The sequence below is a fragment of the Coptis chinensis genome, chromosome 4, assembly GCF_015680905.1.
Source record: "Coptis chinensis isolate HL-2020 chromosome 4, ASM1568090v1, whole genome shotgun sequence".
NCBI classification, from domain to species: Eukaryota; Viridiplantae; Streptophyta; class Magnoliopsida; order Ranunculales; family Ranunculaceae; genus Coptis; species Coptis chinensis.
Window position 1 is genome coordinate 87,549,188 of NC_141459.1, and position 22,034 is coordinate 87,571,221.

At 35.2% G+C, this 22,034-nt stretch overlaps 2 protein-coding genes across 3 annotated transcripts; one reads left to right on the forward strand and one right to left on the reverse strand.

The window, feature by feature from the left end:
* The first annotated feature begins 2,270 nt into the window (after positions 1-2,270).
* On the forward strand, positions 2,271-7,144 carry LOC147505413 (kinesin-like protein KIN-12C). 2 transcript variants are annotated; one of them, XM_086604134.1, is made up of 4 exons: positions 2,271-5,785; positions 6,364-6,606; positions 6,678-6,776; positions 6,915-7,144. In XM_086604134.1, the coding sequence occupies exons 2-4, from the start codon at positions 6,382-6,384 to the stop codon at positions 7,014-7,016; spliced, it is 426 nt and encodes a 141-aa protein (XP_086460260.1). In that variant the 5' UTR covers positions 2,271-5,785; positions 6,364-6,381; the 3' UTR covers positions 7,017-7,144. The 2 variants fall into 2 exon arrangements, with proteins under 2 accessions (XP_086460260.1, XP_086460259.1); XM_086604133.1 differs by having other exon boundaries at positions 2,271-6,606.
* A 6,136-nt stretch (positions 7,145-13,280) lies between these two features.
* Positions 13,281-14,707, reverse strand: LOC147505414 (microtubule-associated protein 70-1-like). The gene is made up of 2 exons (XM_086605538.1): positions 14,276-14,707; positions 13,281-13,421 (listed from the first exon to the last, which is right to left on the reverse strand). The coding sequence occupies exons 1-2, from the start codon at positions 14,705-14,707 to the stop codon at positions 13,281-13,283; spliced, it is 573 nt and encodes a 190-aa protein (XP_086461664.1).
* Between the last annotated feature and the right edge of the window lie 7,327 nt (positions 14,708-22,034).

Here is a 22,034-nt window from a genome sequence, read left to right on the forward strand (position 1 = left end):
GCTTGCATGACATATTAACATGAGCATCATGCTGCTGAAAGGAAAACATAGTAGGGGGTAGGGCTCATGAGGACAGAAATGCAAAAAAATACTTGAAATGCCATTTCGCTGGGGAACAAAAAGGACTTCCCCCATATTCCGTGCAGAGTTCTTCCATTCTCAAGTGACATTTCTCCATTCTGTGAGCAGGTTAAAAATCCATTTCTCCAAGTATTTAACTCTAACAATTTTTCCTTGCCAAGCAATAATAGAGACATGAGGTAATTGTCTTCTGCTCTGATGAGGTAATTGCTTCCCTCACCCCCACCTAAAAATAATATTAATAAATAAACAAACAAATAATAAATAATAATAATCATCATCGGACTGAACACTATGTTCCAATTGCATCCCTCCAGCATGACTACCTTGTAGGCATCAAAGATGCAACAGGGCATAAAACGCAGAACATGTTGGTGTCCCTTGCCAACTCACTAAACTCTACCACAATTTCAGACTAAATACCAGGCACTCCGTCTCGGACGAGGCGCCAGTCCAGCATATCCTTGGGGTATCACAGGCTTAATTGGCAAGGAACGATATCCACATGGCTATTTACAAAAGAAAAATAACCAAAGAATTCCTTTGCAGAAGAGCAAATACCAACTTAAGTAACTATTCAATTGACAAACTCAAAGGGCCATGATACTAGGTAGTAAGTACAGCCTCATCGTCATGTGAGAACTGCAGGTCTTGCGCCGGGACTGAACTGCTGTCAGACTAAACTCAGGTCTTGGGGCGGAACCTAATCAGTGTCAGACTAAACTCCGGTCTTGGTCCAGAACCTAACAGTTGTCGAACTAAACTCCTAGTGCAACATCAGTTCGTCACCCTATATTGGTCAAGGTGCCTTTCAAGCATACCCGAGGGGTATCACAGTTGCCCGTCTTAAAGATGAGCAGAACCTAACTCTATTACCAGTTTGTAACAACCCGCTCCCACTACACCATAACGGCTATTTGCAACACGCACTTTTTTTTCTAATTCGGAATTCTAGCAAACCGTAGGGTAAGTATTAGAAACTTGAAAATTTGGGCGAAAGAGGGAAACGAAATAAAATCGCACTCATTATTTCGTCCAAACATAAAACATAATCTCTCTTTCTCTTCTCTCCCTCTCCCTCTCGCTGCCGCTACCCTCTCTCTTCCACTCCCTTCTCTTCTCTCACTACTACCGCTCAATAAAAACTAGGAGTAAGTCGTACTTCATTCATCTCCCAATTAATTGTTTTTTTATTTCTCTGAATTAATTGTTTTTCATCTCTCTAAATTAATTGTTTTTTGTTTTCACTGCTTAGTTGGGTTGAAACTACTTCAATTTGGATCAGCACCTACCTAACTCATCACTTCTCCTCAATCTCTGTCATCTTTATCAGATAACCCATTTTCTTTACTCCCTATTGTTAGATTAAAGTTAGCATTTTTAAGTTGATTGGGTTTTTGTTTTGCGTGGTAAAGAAATGTCAGTCAGTTGGTTTGGAATGTCAATTAGATTCAATAATATTAAGGAATTGGGCAAGAGATAAACATGATCATTTCCTTGTTAGCCTATAATAAATGGCTGAACGAGCTGCAGCAGTTATTCGTTTTATTGATAAAGTGAAACTATAAATACTCTTTCCTGTGAGTGTTTGCAACATGTAAAATCTTTTGGTATAAATTATGAACTCTACGAGCACACTCTTGCTGCTACTGACTCCTGTTTGATGTGTTGGAGAAATTGCATGCTGCAATTCTGTTGAACCATAATGTTGGCAAGGGAAGCTGTCTCTGTAACAAAATTTGAGACTTTTTATTGATTTATATGTATTTTATTGATTTATATGTAGATGTTGGTTTTTAAGCTGATAATTGAAGATGTTACTCTTAGCTTTTTTTATGAAAATAAGGTTGATCATGTTAGTGATTTTTAAGTGTTTGATTCATGGATTGTTTTTCTACAAAATTGAACTTGTAAAAATTGATGTGTAGTTTTGTGATTGCATTTTGGGAATTTTCTTTCATAGAAATCTAAGCTGCAAATCAATTTGCTTAAGCAGATTATTTTTTGTTAAATTTGCCAGTTTTGGAGTCCGGTTAGTAGCATGGTCCTGATTGCTCAAACCTTCTTTTGTGTTTTAATGACAGTAGCATGGTCCTGATTGCTCAAACCTTCTTTTGTGTTTTTGTTGAATGCTTTTTTTTAGGGACCAGGTACTAACGATATTATTATATGTTCTAACCTTCTCCATTTGAAATCTGTACATGATGCACTCTTCTATATATAATATTTACTTGTGGTCATTCCTCTGTAATTTCAGTTGTTTTCAAGTCTTTGATTAAATTCAAAAAATATGATTAAAACTTATCTTAGACATGTGTTGCTGTTTGAAGTGAAATTAATTGTGACATCAGTGATTTAATCATCAACTAGTATATTTTGTTTCTCCTTCATAGCCAGCATTACCAGTGTTTCCAAAATAGTTGACGTGCCATGGCCGTGTCTTGCGTCTCTATTTTGCATGTTTTCATTCGAGGTCCATCATTGGGTCTCATCTGTAGATCATGTTTTCAGATGATACTAAGGCGAAAACCATTTGTAGATTTTAGATTTTAGTGATTGTAGATTTTAGTGGATGATACTAAGGCGAACCACTTGTAGTGGGGGTGGTGGTAATGGTATTAGTGGCAGTGGCATGAAAGAGGAGGATGGACAAGAGGCCGATGAGTCGAAATGGAGATGTTGGTCTCCCTAAAGCCATCCTGCTTTAGTTTGAAGTCTAAGATTTTTTATTTTGGATTTTTTGAAAGGGAAAAGAAATGAAAGAGCAGCAGCCATTTTTTGGTTGCTAAAGAGAAGGTTTAGGGGAAAGATTAAAGAATGGTTCATAAAAAGGGAAGGAGAGAGTGTGGGCAAGATTGTGAGCAAAAGCCTTAGTACTCTGTATCTATATTCAAGGTTTGATTGTGTATTATGTTAGATCAAATTGATAGATTACAGAATGTGCTTGTTCAACCCCCCACATGTCTAATTTTGCATAATGTCTCGACCAATTCAAAAAGAGTGGATGAATGAATTGGACAGATTTGGAGATGTGTACAAACAAGGGGTGGTTGATTTCATTCAATTTGCGACTGTGAACAACCGTGGCTCGACCACGTGTCCTTGTCTTTGTAGAGAATGTCAAAATGGAAAAAGCTTTGTGTTTGGTACAATCTCTAGACATTTGATCAGTTACGGGATGGATAAGAATTATCGTGTATGGGTTTTACATGGTAAGAACCCATGTACGGATCAGGTGGTGGAGCCAGTGATTGAAGAAGAAAACACTGAGGCTGAAGGGCTTGGGATGGGGAATTTTGTTGATGCTTCTTATGGAGTGCATGAAGTAGTTGCAGGTGATTTGAATGAGGATGAAGAAAATCATATGGGGGATTTTGAACTACCACCTGTTTTTGAACCTGATTTGGGGAAGAGGTACAACGAATACAAGAATATGGCAGAACAAAAGCTATACCCTTCATGTGAGGCTCCTGTTACTACTTTTTCGGCAATTGTTGACCTTCATAACTTGAAAAAGAAATATGGTTGGTTGGGAACTAGTGTGTCTGCACTTTTGTCCCTTTTGAGGATATAGTTCCCAAGAGGAATCACTTTGCCATCAAAGTACCCTATAATGAAAGCAATGATGAAAAATCTAGGAATGAAAGCCACAAGTATTGATGCATGTGAGAACAATTGTATGTTATACTGGAGAGATGATGCTAAGTTAACAGAATGTCGTCAGTGTAAAACACCCAGATACAAAGTGAAAGAAGGAAAAATGGGTAAGAAAGAAACAAAAGAGCCTAATAAAGTTTTGAGAAATTTTCCTTTGATTCCAAAGCTCAAGAGGTTGTACACTATCCCATGGATAGCGAACGAAATGACATGGCACGACCGAGCTACACTTTCTTGGGATCACATGTGACATCCTATCGACTCAATCCAGTGGAAAACATGTAAAAAGAGTTGGCTTGATTTTGCTCAGGAAGGGCGTAATGTTTGGCTTGGAATTGCAACTGATGGTTTTAATCCCCATGGAATACAATCCACTAGCTACAGTTGTTGGCCTGTTTACTTGGTACCTTATAATCTCCCCCTTTCTTTATGTATGAAACCAGAGTTCCAAATGATGTGTTTGCTTATACTTGGGCGGAAGGCACCGAGTCAAGATATCGACGTTTTTCTTCAGCCATTGTATGAGGAGTTGGAACAGTTATGGAAGGAAGGGGTGCTGGCTTATGACATGTATAAAAAACAACATTTTACCTTGAGAGCTATGCTAATGTGGGGTATTCATGATTTTCCTATTTTTGGAAACTTAGCGGGCTGCATAACACATGGTTATAAAGCATGTCCAATTTGTTCAGATAACACTCAATCGATATATCTTGAGCATGCAAAGAAGATTGTTTACACAAACTATCGCCCTTTTCTTCCGTTGGGTCACCCGTTTCGGTCAAGTAAATGCTTGGGACTTAAGACTGAAGAGTTGAACATTGCTCCACTAGGGTTAAGTGGAGAAAAAGTTATGCAGCAGGTGAGTCATATCAAGTATAAGTCAGGTAAAATCCCAACAGGTAGCAAAAGAAGCACATCTGATGTGAATTTGGATGATAATGTAGATGATGAAGATGTTCAAGTTACAGAGGCTTGGTATAAAAGGTCTATTTTTTGGGATATGCCCTATTGGCCCACTCATAAATCCCGACATGTTATTGATGTGATGCATACTGAGAAAAATGTTGCGGAACATCTACTAAATTACATCCTAGACAAGAAAGACAAGTCAAAAGATACAGTAGGTGCGCGAGAAGATATGAGGAAGATGTGAATTCATAGTGGTTAGTGGATGCAATCAGACCCAGTCACAGGGAAACTAATAAAATCAAAGGCTCCATTTGTTTGAACTAAAGACGATAAGTTAAACTTTAGCAAAATTTTGAAGGACTTGAAGCTTCTTTATGGTTTCTCATCAAATCTGAGCAACATTGTCACTTTAAATCCACCTGGTTTGCTCGTAATGAAATCACATGACTATCATGTCATTATGTGTTATTTGCTACCTGTATTGCTTCAACATGCTTTTCCTAAACATCGTGACCTGCGAAGAGCTATTCATCAGATAAGCTTATTCTTCAATTTGTTGTGCTCTAAAGTCTTAGTCCGACAACATATCCAAGACGCCAAGTACATGGTTGCAGAGGCATTGTGTGTGCTTGAAAAATATTTTCCACCATCAATTTTTGATATCAACATCCATCTCATGGTGCATTTGGCTGATGAAGTGCTACTTTGTGGAACTGTGCATCAAAGAATGTTTCCATTTGAACGGTATATAAATTACTTTTACCTTAATATCTTCTCTAGCTTTTTCTTTAATTGGATTTAAAAAATTGAAAGTGTATACTTAAATTTCTTATTCTAATAAGGCGATGAAAGAGTGTAAAAATATTCCCAGCAATAAATGATATGTTGAAGGGTCCATTGCAGAGTCGTATATTGTTCCCGAGTCACTTAGGTATGCTATGGAGTATATGCCCAATTCACTGGATGGAAATCATAAATCCAAGCGTGTGGCCTTTCTGGATGAAGATGGCGAGTATAGTGATGAAGGGCCTTTGCTCGATGGTAAAACTGTGACCCTAAGTGTTAAACAATGGATTCAAATACGTAGATGGGTCCTGTTTCGACTAGACGTCGAAAAGCTTGATGATTACTACAGGTGCGTTTTTTTTTACACATTTGGTTTCTAAACCCACTCTAGTACTCTACATGAAAATACTCATGCGTAATTACAAGAATGATTTGTAGTGAATACCGCTCCTTACAATCTCGTGGTAGAGGAAAAGAGGTTGCAAAGTCATAAGTGCAGATACAAACATATTTCATTGTCTGGTTATATAACAAGATATTGTTTAATTCATCCATTAGTTAAATAGGAAATTTGAAGTTAGTAATAATAACTTTCTAACTATCGTCTTTTTACAATTATTGGCTGCAAACGACACCAAGAGTGACTTATGGCGATTAGTTGAAGGACCATTGCACCAAGCTAAAACGTATAGAAAATACCACATCAATGGTTTTGTTTTTTCTACTAGGTCGCATAACGAAACAGTTGCCACACAAGATAGTGCATATATATCTCTGAGCTAAATTTGCATGCAGAGGCCCAAGCACATGAGTACAAGCAAAAAGTTAGTTACTAATTTATTGCAAAGGAAGTGTCTCTTAGCGATTTGTTGGGATATGTCAAGCATTTTCCTCGTCCTAATTAAGTTTTTCTTTGAGTAATACCAGTTCAAAGCATTGGAAGCAATGGCTGAACAAGTCAAGCCTGATCATATGGCCTCTCACATCGCAAATGCGGCGTCAACCAAACAAGATAAGAATGCAACAAAGACTAGAGGTTCAGGTTCTCCTTTTAAATGCATTGGATTGGGATTAACACAACAAATAAACTCTGAGAAAAATGAGGAACTTACTGCAAGGAGGCTTAGGATAGAGGAGCTTGAAGCAGAAGTTGTAAGCCAAAAGAAAGAGGTTGGTTTCACACCCTTGGTTCTTGATTATCTTCCTAAGAGTGCGCCATGTTCTAAATTTGATTCTTCCAGGTATTCATGCTACATGCAATATTAGCTACCGCAGAAAGCATGACCCATGATGTAATCCGGGATCTATTGGGTGTTAAACTGGATATGACCAACTACGCCGTAAGACCGTGAATCTTAATTATGTTTATAATGTTGTGCCCTTTGTGGATGTCATGATACAGAGAGAGTACATTATGTAAACATCTTTCTTGCTGTTTAAACTCGTTATAATATCTTTACAATTTCTCTTATTCCCAGTCACTATTGGATAATCAACAAGTGCAAAAGATTACGAAGAAGGCTCAGGTCTACAGTGAATCCCCATTTATGCCATTCAGCATTGAAGAGCAACCACTTTAATTTTTTATACATTTCTGTAGGTTAACAACCTATATAAATCTCTTTAATGGAATAATGATTTGGTTGTCAACTCAAATTAAGGAATATATGTTGAACTGTTCTCTTTCTTTTAATGGACATTTCATCACATGCTAGATGTACTAGATTTTTGGACCCGTTCAATGAACGGGGGCCATTTTTATATAAATTTTTTCATTTTATTATTATGTATTAAAAATCTTACTTTCAAACTATATTGAAACTCAGAAAGTAAATTAACCTTATAGTGTATTAAGATATCCAAATTTTGGGTTGTCTTTTAATTTTCATTTTTTTAATGAGTTTTATGATAAATGTTGGCTTAATTCTTAGCCCATTAGTATCTTTAACACGTGGTCTCATTTTCAGCACTTGTATCTCTAATTCCCACACGTGTATTTTCACTCTCATTTTTTTACGAAAGCAAATGGGTTAACCTATCTCTCAAGTATCTATCTTCAGTTGACTTTAGCGAAGAAGTAAATTCAATCGCTCTTAAAGGTACTTTTATTTTTCCCAATATCCCTTGAACTCGCTCTCGTTTTTTATAATTTCCTAATTTTCTACCGTTAGTTCATTGCCAAGTTCATATGCATGATAAACTTACTGATGTACATGTAATGTGTAAAATAAAGTTTTTCATCTGTCACGGAATAGAAATCCAATGTTAAAATTTATAGGTTGTTGGTGAGTAAATTTATAGGTTTTTCATCTCTTGATTGATTTCTAAAGCATTTGTGTTGGGAATGGCTACGCAAAGAGATAAATTTGTCAAAGTATTGACGTATTCTGAGGGGTTTCTTGAGTGGTTGTTTATTTTTCTACTATTCATTAATGATGTGTTCTCATACTTGGACGGGTGTCGTTAAATGAATAATTTTTTTTTGTTAAAAGACTTGTACCTATTTGTAATTAAATGAATAACATTAGTTTTGTAGACGTCTGAAAATTGTTGTGTCAATTCTTTATGCGTGTTCCAAGTGATATGTTACTATGTCAAATTGTAGTAGCTCTAAGAACGATCTTTTTTCTTCTCTTTATGGCTTGGATAGCTCTCTAAGATTCTGAATCTATATTCATTGCTAAGACAAATCTTCATCCCTTCTAGATTCCAAGTATTTCTACCATATCCCTGAGTAGTACAACAACTGATGCTGCATTATGTAACAATTTTCGCAATACAAAAGAAGCCTCCTATCAAAAAAACTGTTGATTCACAATTCAAAATATATGCACATCTTAAGCTTTTTATTTATAGGGTCCTCTTTCATCCAATTCCTATTCTATTCCCATAATTAAAGATTTGGAACTCCTGAAACACATATTATTCAACCAAGAGGAAGCATGCCTTCAACACAACGCCACATATATAAAAGTTTTAATAAAATACGCACATGATAAAGCACGTACTACTTGATATCTTGGTTGGCTCACTTAGCATAAAGAAGGAAAACAAAAATAGATTAAGAAAAAATTATACGGACTTATAGTTCATGACTTCAAGTATCCACATTTAACCTCTTCCAACAAAATCATTATCATTACAGCTGCCTTCGATACAACATAATGGACTACAATATATATTACACTACTATAATATTTAATTTTACAATTACTAACTTGAATTCTAATTAGCGGCCCAACCCCCTCATTTAAAAAAAAAAAATTATGCACCATATCAACTGCTTTATTATCTCTATGATCACCATCTCTGTTGATTCTTAATCCTTTAAGCGTACTTGGTGTCGTCTTAAGTCTACTCGCTCGTGTTCCTTCCATGTATTCCATTCAAAACCTCCTGTATCAAAAAAAGAATTTGTTGGTGTGTAAACCAACTCACAGTTAAAACAACATAGCTTTTAGTGAAGCTTCAATCCCTTTAACTCATCACTATCAGTAGATTGTCAGAGATCCCTTGGTTAAACTTTTGGGCCACCCAAGGAACACATTTTGTAATACAAACCAAACAATCACACAAACAACAAAAGGGAGAATTGGTTATTAGTGTTTCCATAACATGTTGATGAGGTCCTTTGTAGGAGAGCTCTTTACGGCCTTCTCAGTTATGCAATGGCCTTCACAATGCACGTACATCGACAGCCATGGCATGCCAAAGTGTTGGTAACTCCTACCACCACTTGAAAAGCTATTGGTTTATCTACTAACCATCTTATTAATTAGGCAAAGTTGTGCAAATTAAATTAGGCAATTGACTTTCTAGTTACATATATACCACTTAATAAAGAATATCAAGTGGAGGCTTCACCATGGGTAACCTTTGAAATCCACCAACAATTTCCAGTGTTATGGAAGTTGTTTTCGTTAATGTGATATTGGGAAGCGCAGATGAAAACCTATTCATATACTTCTACTACACTTATGTAACTAAAATCTTTACTATCAAGTCGTATCAATAAAGGAACAAAAGCTCAAAGTGGTGTCTCTTATATAAAAAAGGAATTTGTTTATTTATAATTCATACGGGTCTACCTGCTTAGCCATTTCTGTTTTTAGCTTGGGTGACAAGGCTATAGCTTTCTTTGACAATTTCATAGGCGGAGGTCTATACTTTCCTAGAAAATATTGCGGAACTTCCAAAAAAAGAGATCAATAGCTTGTTCAACAGATCTTGATGTAAAGTCCAGATGCAATGATTCCGTCTATATTTGCCAAGTCTGCCATTCTGTGCATAAATACACTATACATTAAACTCCAAAACAATTCAACAATAATTAGTTAAATTAATAAAAAGAGGATCAACAGTATCTAGGTACCAAGATTTTATCAACTACAAAGAAGCGAAATCCTCCTCCTCAGCTTCCTCAAAGCAGTTGCGACGCTACGTAAGAAGAAACACTTTATTACTTTTAATCAATCAAGTAAAATGACACTTAAGTAAATAAAGTAGAGTGTTTACCCGCATATCAGAATATAATAACTTTCCATATGAGTTCTTACAACTGCATTTGAAAAGAAGTCGTTTAGTGACATCGAGTTCCAACTTAACACTTGAATGATTTTTTTTAATAAAATAAAATAAATAAATAGTGACGAAGGAATCATAAGAATAAAAAGTTAACACTCACTGCTTATAAGTCTCTTAGGTGGGAACACATTCACAAACTCAACTTGAAGCATGTGTGTGTGTGTGTGTTTTTTTAACAAACATTGTTATTAGGTGGTAGAAAAAACTCACATGGGTTACTGGGCTACTGGCTATAGCCATTAACATGCTTAATCCAATTACAATTTAAAATTCACGTAGAAGTCATATACTATAATAACCAAATGTGAAAAGTGAAAAGTTAATCCTATTGAAAAACTTAAAAAGTCATGTCAACCAAAACTTAAATGTGCAAGGGAGAACAATAATACCCTAAATTGGTTTTAACCAAGGATTGCCCACCCGAGGCCATCACATGGCTATGTAACGTTCACTGAATACAACTCTTTATGGGTGTACTAAGTATGCCAATGTGCAGCCGACATGTCATGCACGCCAAAATTTCTACAGATTCATATCTAATTATAGTGCAGTACCTTGAAGCATATAAGGCTTTTCCAGAAATTCGGTACATACAACTTGAAGAACTCTCTAACTTAAAGAAAAATATTTACAACATGAAAAGCATATGGCCATGTTGGCCAGTCCTTTAGTTAGGCAATCCTTATCATAATTATGAATTATATAATTAATAAAATGTGCAGTAACTAATGGGTTATCTTTAAAAAATGATCCAATCATTAAAACCCAATTAAATATGGATCAAAAGAACATCTAAAAAAAAATACTAACATGATCAACAACATTCTAGTAACATATCCAAGGAGAAAGTTTACCTGATCACCTCTTCAATCCAGTTATTTGACCAATGGAAGCTCTCCGCATTTTCGGTAGCACTATGAACAACAAAAAACAAAAACAAAATGTATTAAGGAAATAAACACTGCACACTTTAACAATAGGCAATAGGTATTCAATAAAAATATGGGAGGTGATAGATTCTGATAGATTATCTTATGAAAGAGATTCCTTTATTGGCCCGCTGCCCATATATAGCCCCATAATGTGATTCAAGTGCCATTGGAAAGAAAAGGATGTCACTGAAAACCTTGAACAAAGTGTCCAACTACTACTCTATGCTCCACACTTTTGAACTTGTCATTTTTAATTAAGTACATAATTCACAAACAACAAACATGTAAGTTTTGGAATGTAAAGGTTCCAGGAATCTATGTACAATCATATACTTGTAGAAGATCCCCAATATTCACTATTAGAGTTCCTTACCTAGGAGGAACATCCACCGATTGACTTTGATGATGAATTTGTAGAATTGTAGAAGAATAGTGATTAAAGTAGGATCTGGCTCTGAGCGTGTAGGATAGTAGTTACCAAGCAATGACCCACTTTTCATCCATTCAATGTGATCATAGATAATCACAACTAATACCTAAAGACTCTAAAAGAAGTGAGGAGATCGCATCTTGGAGTTTGATAATGCTAGCATCAAGTACTCATCATTCTCTCTCTGCAAAAAGGGTAGACAATTATTAGGTAATAAATCCTAAATCTTAAAGTACTGAAGCCAAAAATCACTTTAGAAACATTTTCCCCCTGCAATGTCTCACTACACACAAAAATCAAATAGGCTATCAAACAGGCTAAGAACAACCTAACGACTAAACTTTGATAAGTATAAGTCCAATTTATAGGTCAAATAATACGAACTGCAAATGGACCATTTACTCGCTAACCAACAAATCACATGAAGTGACTCATTATTTTCATTAATGTGGAACAAAACCTTAATAAAAACAGTTAAGTTACTTAATGACTCAATCAAACAAAATAGATGCATTCATGAGAGGGTTAGTTCAAGAAAGAGTTTAATATTATTATTATCCATCATCATCCAAAATAAGACTATGAGTCTATGAGAAAAACAACAATTTGCAAATAGGATAATTTGTTCACGTCAATTTCCAACACTCAAAAATAAATAATGGCTGAAAATTGAGAAATCAACAAAACCAAGAAATGAACACATAAACATATATTAAACAACAAAAGTAGGCAGGTATCGTTGAAGTGATTAACCATATATTCAATAGAGGAAATAGAGAGTCAGAGTGGAAGGCCAAAATAAGAGGTCTAGTGAAGTAGTCAAACCTGTTTGGTGAGAGAATATTAAAATCATTGCAGCAATGGAAAGAGAGGGGAGTTGTTAGTTCATCTTTTTTGGAAAAAATGAATATGTCAGAGTCGCAGAGAGAAGTGGGTGTAATCTAGAAAGTTGCGTTTTTTTAAAATTGTGTCTGAACTCTGACGCCCACATATAATGCAGTTTTAATGCACATACTAAATCCATTTGTTTAATATATAATCCTTGGTCCTGGGGGGAAACTAAAGAAAGAAAGAAAGAAAGAAAGAAAAAGGAAAAAAAAAATGAAGAGAAAGGGAACACTTTATAAACGAACTTTTGATTTGGCAAAACAACAAAAGCATGCATGTGAGACTGACTAAAGATAAGCTTTTGCGTAGAATGGGATCTTCAACGGAAGGTGGAGTATTTGTATTTCCTAGCAAGATAAGAGCTATTGGACAAAATTCAATATCAAAGAGCAACTAAATATTAATACATTTGGCAAGAATAATAAGATGTTTAGTAGACCAAGAGTCACAAAGTGAAAAATGGAACACCGCTATTATTTTGGTTTTAATGTGCTCGATTCCGCAAAGGTGTTTCAATACTCAATGTACACTTGTCTCCCCTCTAACAAAATCTCAACCTAATCCGACTTTGCCTTAACAATTCGAATTTACAACTCAATATCATTCGAAGCCTATGAACTGTAAATGTAGTTTACACTGGATTTTTTAAACTATATTGTCTATATATAATGGACATCTATATTCAAATATTTCCGCTTCAATTGATTTCTAAATCTTGGCAAATGAATACAGGGTAACTACATATTATGGATCATTGGATCACAATATGTTTATTGGATCATAATTCGAGTTCCATGCATATTATCAGAATTCAGACATATGACAATAATCACAATATCCTTCAACTAATTGATGCTAAAGGTAGAGACAACTAAAGAAACTAATTAATGCTAGAAAGAGACAACTAAAAGAAGACTAACCAAAAAGAAATAATGCATATATATATTATATATCCTACCTCTTACTGGAAGCAAGTGAGAACTGTTTGTAGGCCGCTTCAAACTACCTAGTCACTTAACTCTCTTTTCATCGTCTTTCTCCACACGTATGGAAGCTATCTTCTTTTCCATATCAGCTACTTCCAATCTCATCTTCTTCGTTTCAACGTCCATTGCTTTTGTTACTGTACTCTGTACCTTCTTGGCTAATATCTGTAACACCATGAGTTGCAAGGTATAGTTATAATTAGGACATATAGTGAAGTTATAACTTAAAATGAGTAGGTTGAATGATAATATTGTCTTTAAGGTTTTGGTCTTTTTTGTGCTTGGATTTTCTCAAAGCAATCACCTCTTTTTGCAACATGTCATACAACAATCAGGCACCTGACTACCTTATCCTCACTTCGAAGACCTTATAAAATCAATTGTCTTTGCGGCATTTAATCAGTAGGCCTCAACATCAACTTAATAATGTCATATAAGAGGACACAACATAACAAATAACTTGTTCATAAGAAGGTTTGTTCGAAGCTAAGAACTCACCTATCAGTGGCTCTTCATGAGCTATTGTTAAATCCTTTGCATTCAGTATTAGCTGCAAAACTGATTTTTCTAATGCTCCTAAAACCAAGAAACATTTGATCAAAATAAAATGTTTAGAGCAGTGAGCGAGGTGTTTCGGTTATTGGAAATCCTTCTTCTTCAGATAGATTTGATAGATATGATATTGCCACGATGGTTGAGGTTTTGTTTCTTCTTTGGGTTTTTAATTACCTATTTACCCCCAGCATACAATTTAAATTTTGATAATTAGCGAAGGACTCCTCTCCTGCATAGGTGTTTTCTTTGACTAAATATGAGAAACTTCTCAAAGTTTCCAAACCGGGCATTATTATTATTATTATTATTATTAGTATTTTGGTTAAGCTAGGGATTGGCAGGCCCTCATCTGTTGTATTGCTTAAGAAACTCTTACATAGGTTGTTCCTTGGGCATCCTCCTCCACAATACTATGAAGGGGCTGATCAAGGGGGGGGGGGGGGGACAAAGAAAAAAGAAATTACATTATGTGCATCCTGTGATGAGCTAATAGTTGCCAAATAGTCTGCTGCCCTATTCGTCTCTCGTACCACATGACTGAAGGAGATGTACTCAAAGAGGAGACACACATTTTGGATAGCAGTGACTAAGTCTAGGCAGTACCAAGGGGGCTTCTCTTGCTTATTAATAGCATTCACTGCCCTCATCGAATCTGACGCAACTTCCACTTTTAGAATCCTCTCATGGATGCATCTTTTTAACCCGACGTCAATAGCTAAAAGTTCTTGGAATAGCACTGACTGCATTCTACCTTTTCCTATGAAAGTTGCAACCACTTGACCTTGGCTATCTCGTATTGCCCCTTCATGTCCAGCACCATTACTGCTTAAGCTTCCATCAATATTGAGCTTAACTCTATTTTCGTGTGGTGGATCCCAAGAGCAGCCAGTAGACATCGGGAACTTGAACTTCAGGTTGAGCCCTACTCTGGTACCCAGAGCTCGTGCATCCAAAGAATCCTTTACCTGTGGTTTCAAAACTACTAGGTAGTTTTTGAGGTCTCGTTCTAGCTTGTAGAACAGATCCAATGCGTTCCTGCTGGAGCCTTGAAAGTGTCGCCTGTTTCTCTCTTTCCAGATGGCGTCCACAGCAGCGCATAAGTAAACTTTGTACACTTCCCCTAATTCATGCCTTTTGCAAAGCTTGATGATGAATGACCATTCTCAGTTAAAAGATTTGGCATAAGTAGAGATACCGAGTAATTCTTTAATCTTGGATATGATCTGCTGGGAGTAAGGGCACTCAAAGAAAAGATGCTTAGAGTGTTCTCTACTGCTATTACATAAGCAGCATGTAGAGTGAGAAATGACTTTTCTTCGCACTAGACGGTCTTGGGTAGGTATAGTGTTGGAGAAGAGCTACCAACATGTGAAGAATGCCTTGGCAAAACCCATTTTCCCCACACAAAGTTATACCACCTCACTTTGTTTCCAGCTGGGCTGAGAGCTGTATAGGCGCTACTAGAGGTATAAAGACCACTTTGGTGGGGCGTCCACACTATCTTGTCTTATAGGAGATTTCTATAGATGCTGGTAGTGAGAATTTCAGTCTTGAGATCAGAAGATGGCATGAGAAGCACGTGGTAATTCCAATTGCCATTATCTAACAAACAACTGACCTTGGCATCCATAGGAAACTGCCACGCTGACAAGGCATCGGCTTTAAACAGGAGAGGAGAGTTGCCACACCAGATATCATGCCAGAGCATCGTATTCTCACCATTAGTGATCGTATACTTGATGAGCTTCTTAGCATCCTTTCGGGCATCTAGAATTTTTCTCCAAGACCAGGAACAGTCCTTCGGAGTTGTCATAGTCCAGAAGAATTGTTGTTTTATGTGGTGTTTCCAAGTCCAATCCACCCATATAGTTTCCTCTTTGATCGCCACTTTGAAGACTAATCCGCAGTAGGCTCCCCGGTTCCATCTTTGAAGATTTGCAAATCCAAGTCCTCCTTCATTTTTTGGTTTACTCATGGTACACCATCTAGCATGATGAAAGGCTTTCTGCAATCCAATAGAGGACCATAGAAAGCGAGCACAGATTTTCTATGGTCCTCTATTATTGATTTACCAAAAAGAAGGAAAAACAAATTTAACAACCTGATTTCAATTATACTTGATTTTGCAGAGATAAAAAATTACAATGAAGTTCTACTTTTCTGAAAGTTATTCAAATCTCACTTAGGGCGACAATAAATTCATAGATAATAGTTTAGTATTTGGCTATTAAAATTGATATAAGTGGCTATTAGTGTCTTTTCTTATTTTCAAAAAAATTGACCTAGCTAGTACCATTAAGAGTTTTAGTAATATTAAACATAAAAAAAAAAAAAAAAAAAAAAAATAGAAAATTGAAAATGGCCGATACCTGGAATGAATAGGAGAAAGAAGCAATAATCGTGAATTGAGTTTTTTGTTTTTGTTTTTCAGTTTTCTTCTTGACTACAAAAAAAGAAAAATGGTATAGTTATGTATGCAACAAGTGAGAAAATACCTAAACAATAGTGGATGACATTGATCCTTCACATTTGAATAACTCTGCAAAGGCACATCTTTAACTGGAAATAAAAAAAATAAAACCTTAAATCAAATGAACCTTCTTTAATTAAGTACAAAAATGGTTCCTCCAAATAAAAGCCCACAATACAATCAATGGCATATTCAAATATATTGAAATCAAGACAACCAAAACCCATTTCCATGTATGAGTAGCATTGTCAAATCTAATCTATCAGTATCATTATTTGCAGAAGAGGTATCACTTATCAAAGAGTCTAGGACAACAAATGATATACTAACATGTGTGAGTGATAATTCCCCTATTACATAGATATGCACCACAGAGTATTCCCTTAATTTGAGAACACTAATAGATAGATATGCACCATGGTATCTTTTCCCACATAACATAATGCCTAAAAGGGAAAACAACGAATAACAGTTGAACACATGCCTAAAAGAAGAAATAAGCATAGTACGTGTTACACTTTCAGCTTCAACTTGGCATAGTGTCGATTGAGATGAAACCAAATAACCTTATTACAAAGTAAAACCAATCCGTCGAAAGGGATTACATACTTCTTGTAACCCTTCAAAAATTATTGATCAACAATGATAATTACTGACCAATACTAAGCTACTCAACTTGGTTAGGCTTAGATTTAAAGATCTTACTATCCATTGCAAAGGAATTCCCCTACCCAGGTAGAAAGCAAAATAATTTTTAATCTAAGCTTAACAAATGAAAGATAAGAAGAACAGTAAAGAGAATAAAATAAGTGACCGTTGAAGAAATCAACATATAATTCCAAGTGATTATACTACACATGATTTTGGTTACACATGATTTAGGTAAGCTCCAATCATAAAAATTCTAAACAGTGAAACATAAAAACACAAAACTAATAAGAGTTTCACTTGGATCTGACATACATTGTCAACAGTTATTAAAATGGGTGTCATCCAATTACAACATGATTGCATGTAAAACCTAATATCAAAAAGAAGGAATCAATTATATTGAACCAAAAAAAAAAAAAACTTAGTCTTGATTTGTCATACATTTCCATTTAAAGTGGCTTTTACTAAGTTACCAACTTTCGATTTTTTGCCTATACCTGACAATCACTGAAATTAATCAAGGTACACAAATACCTTGGCGCAAACCAAAATTACATGTGCTAGAAGCCATTAGTGGTTATGGCATTAGATATTAAATTTTGAAACTGAAAAATAATACAAAGCTTTTTCCATCACCCAAATTAAGCTTAAATAAGCACAACAATACCAACAACCAACAAAACTAATAGTGATGTTGTTTTTCCTTTTTTCTTCTTGCACCAACGTAAATAATCCAACAAACAACTGAGTCCTTAGCATCAATCACTGGGACTGGCCAGTAAATTTCTCCACCATTCACATACTTATTTTCATCATGTTGAAAATAACTCAATTAAACAAATTCAGAAAATAAGAACCCCCATATATCAAAAAATAAATAAATTTATTAAAATGAAACAAATAAGAAAATAATGAATATTTTGTGTAAAAAAGCTTATCAACCATGAAAAGATAAGAAGATAATGAAGACATCTTACTTGATAGAAAAGGAAGACATGATAGGTTGATAGGCATGAATACCTGGTGACGAAGAAGAGGCTGAGCTTCCCAGAAAAATCAGACCAAGAAAACCCACCTCTTGAACGAATTGATTACTGTATAATAATCCCTTTTTCTACAAAAACCAAAATAAAAAATCACTGAAAAAACACAAAAAATGAAAATCATGATGAGATATCATCAATTACAGTCATCATATCATTACAAAATCTCAAATAAAAGCTGTCAATAGTCCAAACTATTTTCGAATACAATGAGATTTCACACCTGACGAATCTTTCCTCTTGTTAGTTCTTAAAGTTGTGATTAAGAGAGAAGATAGTTGTTGTTAGTTGAAACTCAGAACTGAAGTAAATCAATTGAAGGAGATTAAAAAAAAAACACCCGTAAATATTCGACATAAAGTGAAAGAGATTGGCTTGAGAATGGAGACTGAGGGATTGAAAAGAATGGCTTCGTTGTTTGCGTTTTGGTTGGCAAATGGAGGTTTTGTGGGTTTTGGTTGTAGAGCATGAGAAAGAAAACTTTTTTTTTTCATAGAGAAGAAATATGGGTTTAGTGATTTTTTATTTTTTTTTGTGCCCATAAGATTTGGTAGGTTTAAGTACTAAGACTTCATTTCTAAATGAAATCTATTTCTAAAAGAATGCAATGTACAAATGAATGGCCTGCATAGAAGTAATTGATGGTATGATTATGCAAAAAAAAAAAAAACCCCACAAGACTATTATTGTAATATATGAGCATTTGAAATATATATTAAAATATCAAACAAATCAAATGGCCAAAATTTATTAGTTTGACAAAATTCCAAACAACTTTATTTCAATTCCATGTTCAACCCAGTAAATATATTGGATATGGATAGATGCAAGCGACTTAAGTGAATCCACTACCTATACACACAATTACTTAAAGCAACATACTGTTGTTCTCTTTTCGAATCCTTAATACACAATGTCCCCCTAATAACAACACTTGAACACTTTATCCAACATATTTGCATCTTGGGAATAATATAATCAGCGACCAAACATTGACATGCTCTCAATAGAATAAAAAGTAGGCAAATAACAAAAGTAAGAACTAAAAAGAGGGCTCAAAGTGAATGAAACAAATTGTTTGAATACAAAATTTATCTATTTCACTAAGGTAACCTAGAATGTTTTTGTCTTTGAAACTTCTGCTTATGTGTCATTTTACTATTTGTTTTGTTCTAAATCTATATTTGCAAATCAGTATTGTACCTTATATACTAAATGTGCACAATTGCCCATATTTATAAAATAAGATACAATAAGTTAGTATTTCTTTCTGGGTGGAGTATCATTATAGTTTGTAGTTCTGTTTATGAATGCACAGTATGAGATTTTTATTTTTTTTGCTCAGTAATTTAAATATATATTAAAAATAATGAAAAATTTACAAATCAATAGCGTTTGTTACACAAAATGATTGAATTAGACCATCCTGGACTTAGATTAACGACAATCTCTGCAGATATATTTGCTTCCCTCCAAATGTGGGTAATGCAAATAGTTTGCATCTTTTGTTGGATAAAATTCCATCTACCCTCTAGCTTCCAAGGTACTAATTGTGTTTTGAAAGCAGTGACTGCTATGTAGCATCGGACTCCACCCATAAGTGTAGCCATCCATGAGTCCTTTGCGATGTTCAACACTTTCCAAAATAGCAACACATTCCGCCCGGTGATTTGTTGCAAATTTCCATAGCCTAGTCCTTTCCCTGCAACCATAAGTATTTATCTTTACTTGTTGGGTTGTGGAAGGTAGCCAAGTTCCCTTAAAAGGTGGTTTGGGTTGAGCATATCTAGAACTAATGCCCCAAGAACTGAGATCTCATCTTCATGCCTACATCTGTAGGAAATAGCTTTAGAGAGTTTTCCTTCTGCGAATACATTTTGTTTAATGGTGCCAACAATAGCTGCTCCCAAAGTTTGTGGTCAGCTTCACTGGGAGAGCTTAAGAGCATATCTCAACATGTGGAAATAAAGTATGAACTTGAACTTACCCGCCAACCAGTTCGGAACAGACCTTGTGAATCTGTCCTCCCAAAGAAGGTGGTGCAAGTTTTCTTCGTTTTCACCACACATAACAAACTTAGATGCCAACAGCCAGCCTAAGACCCTTCTCTTGATCATGTAATCTATTGCGGTACATCCATGCTATTGTTTCTGGGATATAGCTGATACCTTAGGGTGTATGTATTGTGGTAATGTAGTATGTACTTGCACCAAATGGCTATGTGCCAGCTGATTTTGGGCTTCTTCATTCTGATTTGATAAAGAGATTAATTAGTGAAAGATACTTATTGCAATGGAACCTAATAAAACAAAACAAAACATTGGGATTCAATTGATTAGAACTAAAATGAAAAAGAAAAACACCAAAACCTGTCTATTAAAAATAAGTTGTAGTTGGTTTGTCTCATGGTACTATGGTATGAATAAAAACGTATGCTAGTGTCCCCTAAATACCATGAGCTATAGCAGCATCTACTGAAAAGAGCTTCCTCATTCGCAAAATACCCTCCTTAAATGAAGTCGCTCAAATACCTGACTCACTGAAATTTTGAGCTGGAAGAAGATGAACTTCTCCTTAAATGATATAAACACTTTGAAAGATCAGCAAGGTGGTCAATTTATCGGCTATACTATTATCTGACTTACCCATACTGTAGTTGCACTTTGACAGTTGGAAATACCCCCCAAAACCAAGATCCAATGCAGTTTCAATCTCTGTGGGAAGCATTAGATGAGAGACTCACTACAGACAACATTCTAGGTCCAAGGATGTATAGCTCATTGAGAAAAGTTTATCCATGTCCAAAGGGAACTCTCTAAATTTCTAGATAGTGTCATGAGAAGTCGTGGTGTTGGTTTGAGCAAAATGAAAAGGATATGAAGGCTGGTGCAAATCGAATTAGTTATGTGCGAGTATTTATGTTGTTGCGACTAACAAAGCCTTTTTCATGGCATTCTTGAATCCAACTATGCAATCTTAGTTAGAAAATCCAATATCAACTTTGAGGGGCAACTAATTCATATATTGAAGAAAGCAACTTCAGTAGCTTTAAATCTCAAAGAAAATCAACACCATACGGAAAATCACTAATCACCAAAAATTCCACATAGATGTAAAAAGAGTTTCCAAAATAGAATATACAACACATGAGAAGCAGTATTAAGGAAATAACGCCAATATTAAAGAAAAACTACGCAGATTATCTAATAGGAATATTAGGATGAACGTGTGGTTAAAGATTTGACCTGTCATATCATCCTATTCACATAATCATGTCATCTCATTGCCTTTTCCAATTGAATCCATCTAGGAAAGAAGAACCTGTCACAAAAGAGGCAATGAAAACTATTGACGAAGGATGACAAATATATATGAAAGAAGTGAAAATCAAAGTATATCGATTGCGCAAAAACAGAAGCTATTGCAATTAGTCCAAGATTCAATTTTTTCGCATTATTTAATTTATTGCATTCAACAGTGTAAAGGAGAAACGAAGGGTAAAGGAGTGCAAACCACATTAATGGCTAAGCACATTTTTCAAACGTAAGAACAAATCTCGGAAGGGAAAGGGAGATCAGTGTAAGCATTATTAGGTATTATAATGACTATAAGGAAATATACAATACTATTATCAAGTACGCATAACATATAAATGGATCATCAATCTAATATATTATCCTCAGTGGACTTTGCGCAAGCCCAATATGATTTTTAAAATCTAAAAATTGGCGTGTTCAAATGTTCCAAATAGGCCTTTTCATGAGGTAATATTCAAATGGCAACAATTATTATTTGTCTCTCTGGAGAAATTATCAATGGTTGTGGGCCTCTAGAAGGTACACAAAAAGTGGGCATATATCTACCATTAGAGTATGCATTGTAATAATAAAGAAATGAATACTAACACCTTACATTCTACACTATAGTGCTGAAATGAAGCAACAATATCCCAACTCAAAAGCATGGATCATTACCTCAAGCCCTCAAGTAAAACATGATGTAATGATGTGTGTGTCCATACCTTGACATCAAAAGGTGAGATGCCTCAAAATACTAATT

Excerpts from the sequence above, each read along its gene's own strand:
- LOC147505414 (XM_086605538.1), bottom strand. The coding sequence starts at position 14,707 with ATGTCTACTGGCTGCTCTTGGGATCCACCACACGAAAATAGAGTTAAG. Across the intron at positions 13,422-14,275 it reads CATCACAGGATGCACATAAT|ATATTAGCCAAGAAGGTACA; the intron begins GTAATTTCTTTT and ends ATGGTGTTACAG.
- LOC147505413 (XM_086604133.1), top strand. The coding sequence starts at position 6,382 with ATGGCTGAACAAGTCAAGCCTGATCATATGGCCTCTCACATCGCAAAT. Across the intron at positions 6,607-6,677 it reads TTGTAAGCCAAAAGAAAGAG|GTATTCATGCTACATGCAAT; the intron begins GTTGGTTTCACA and ends TGATTCTTCCAG. Across the intron at positions 6,777-6,914 it reads TGGATATGACCAACTACGCC|TCACTATTGGATAATCAACA; the intron begins GTAAGACCGTGA and ends TCTTATTCCCAG.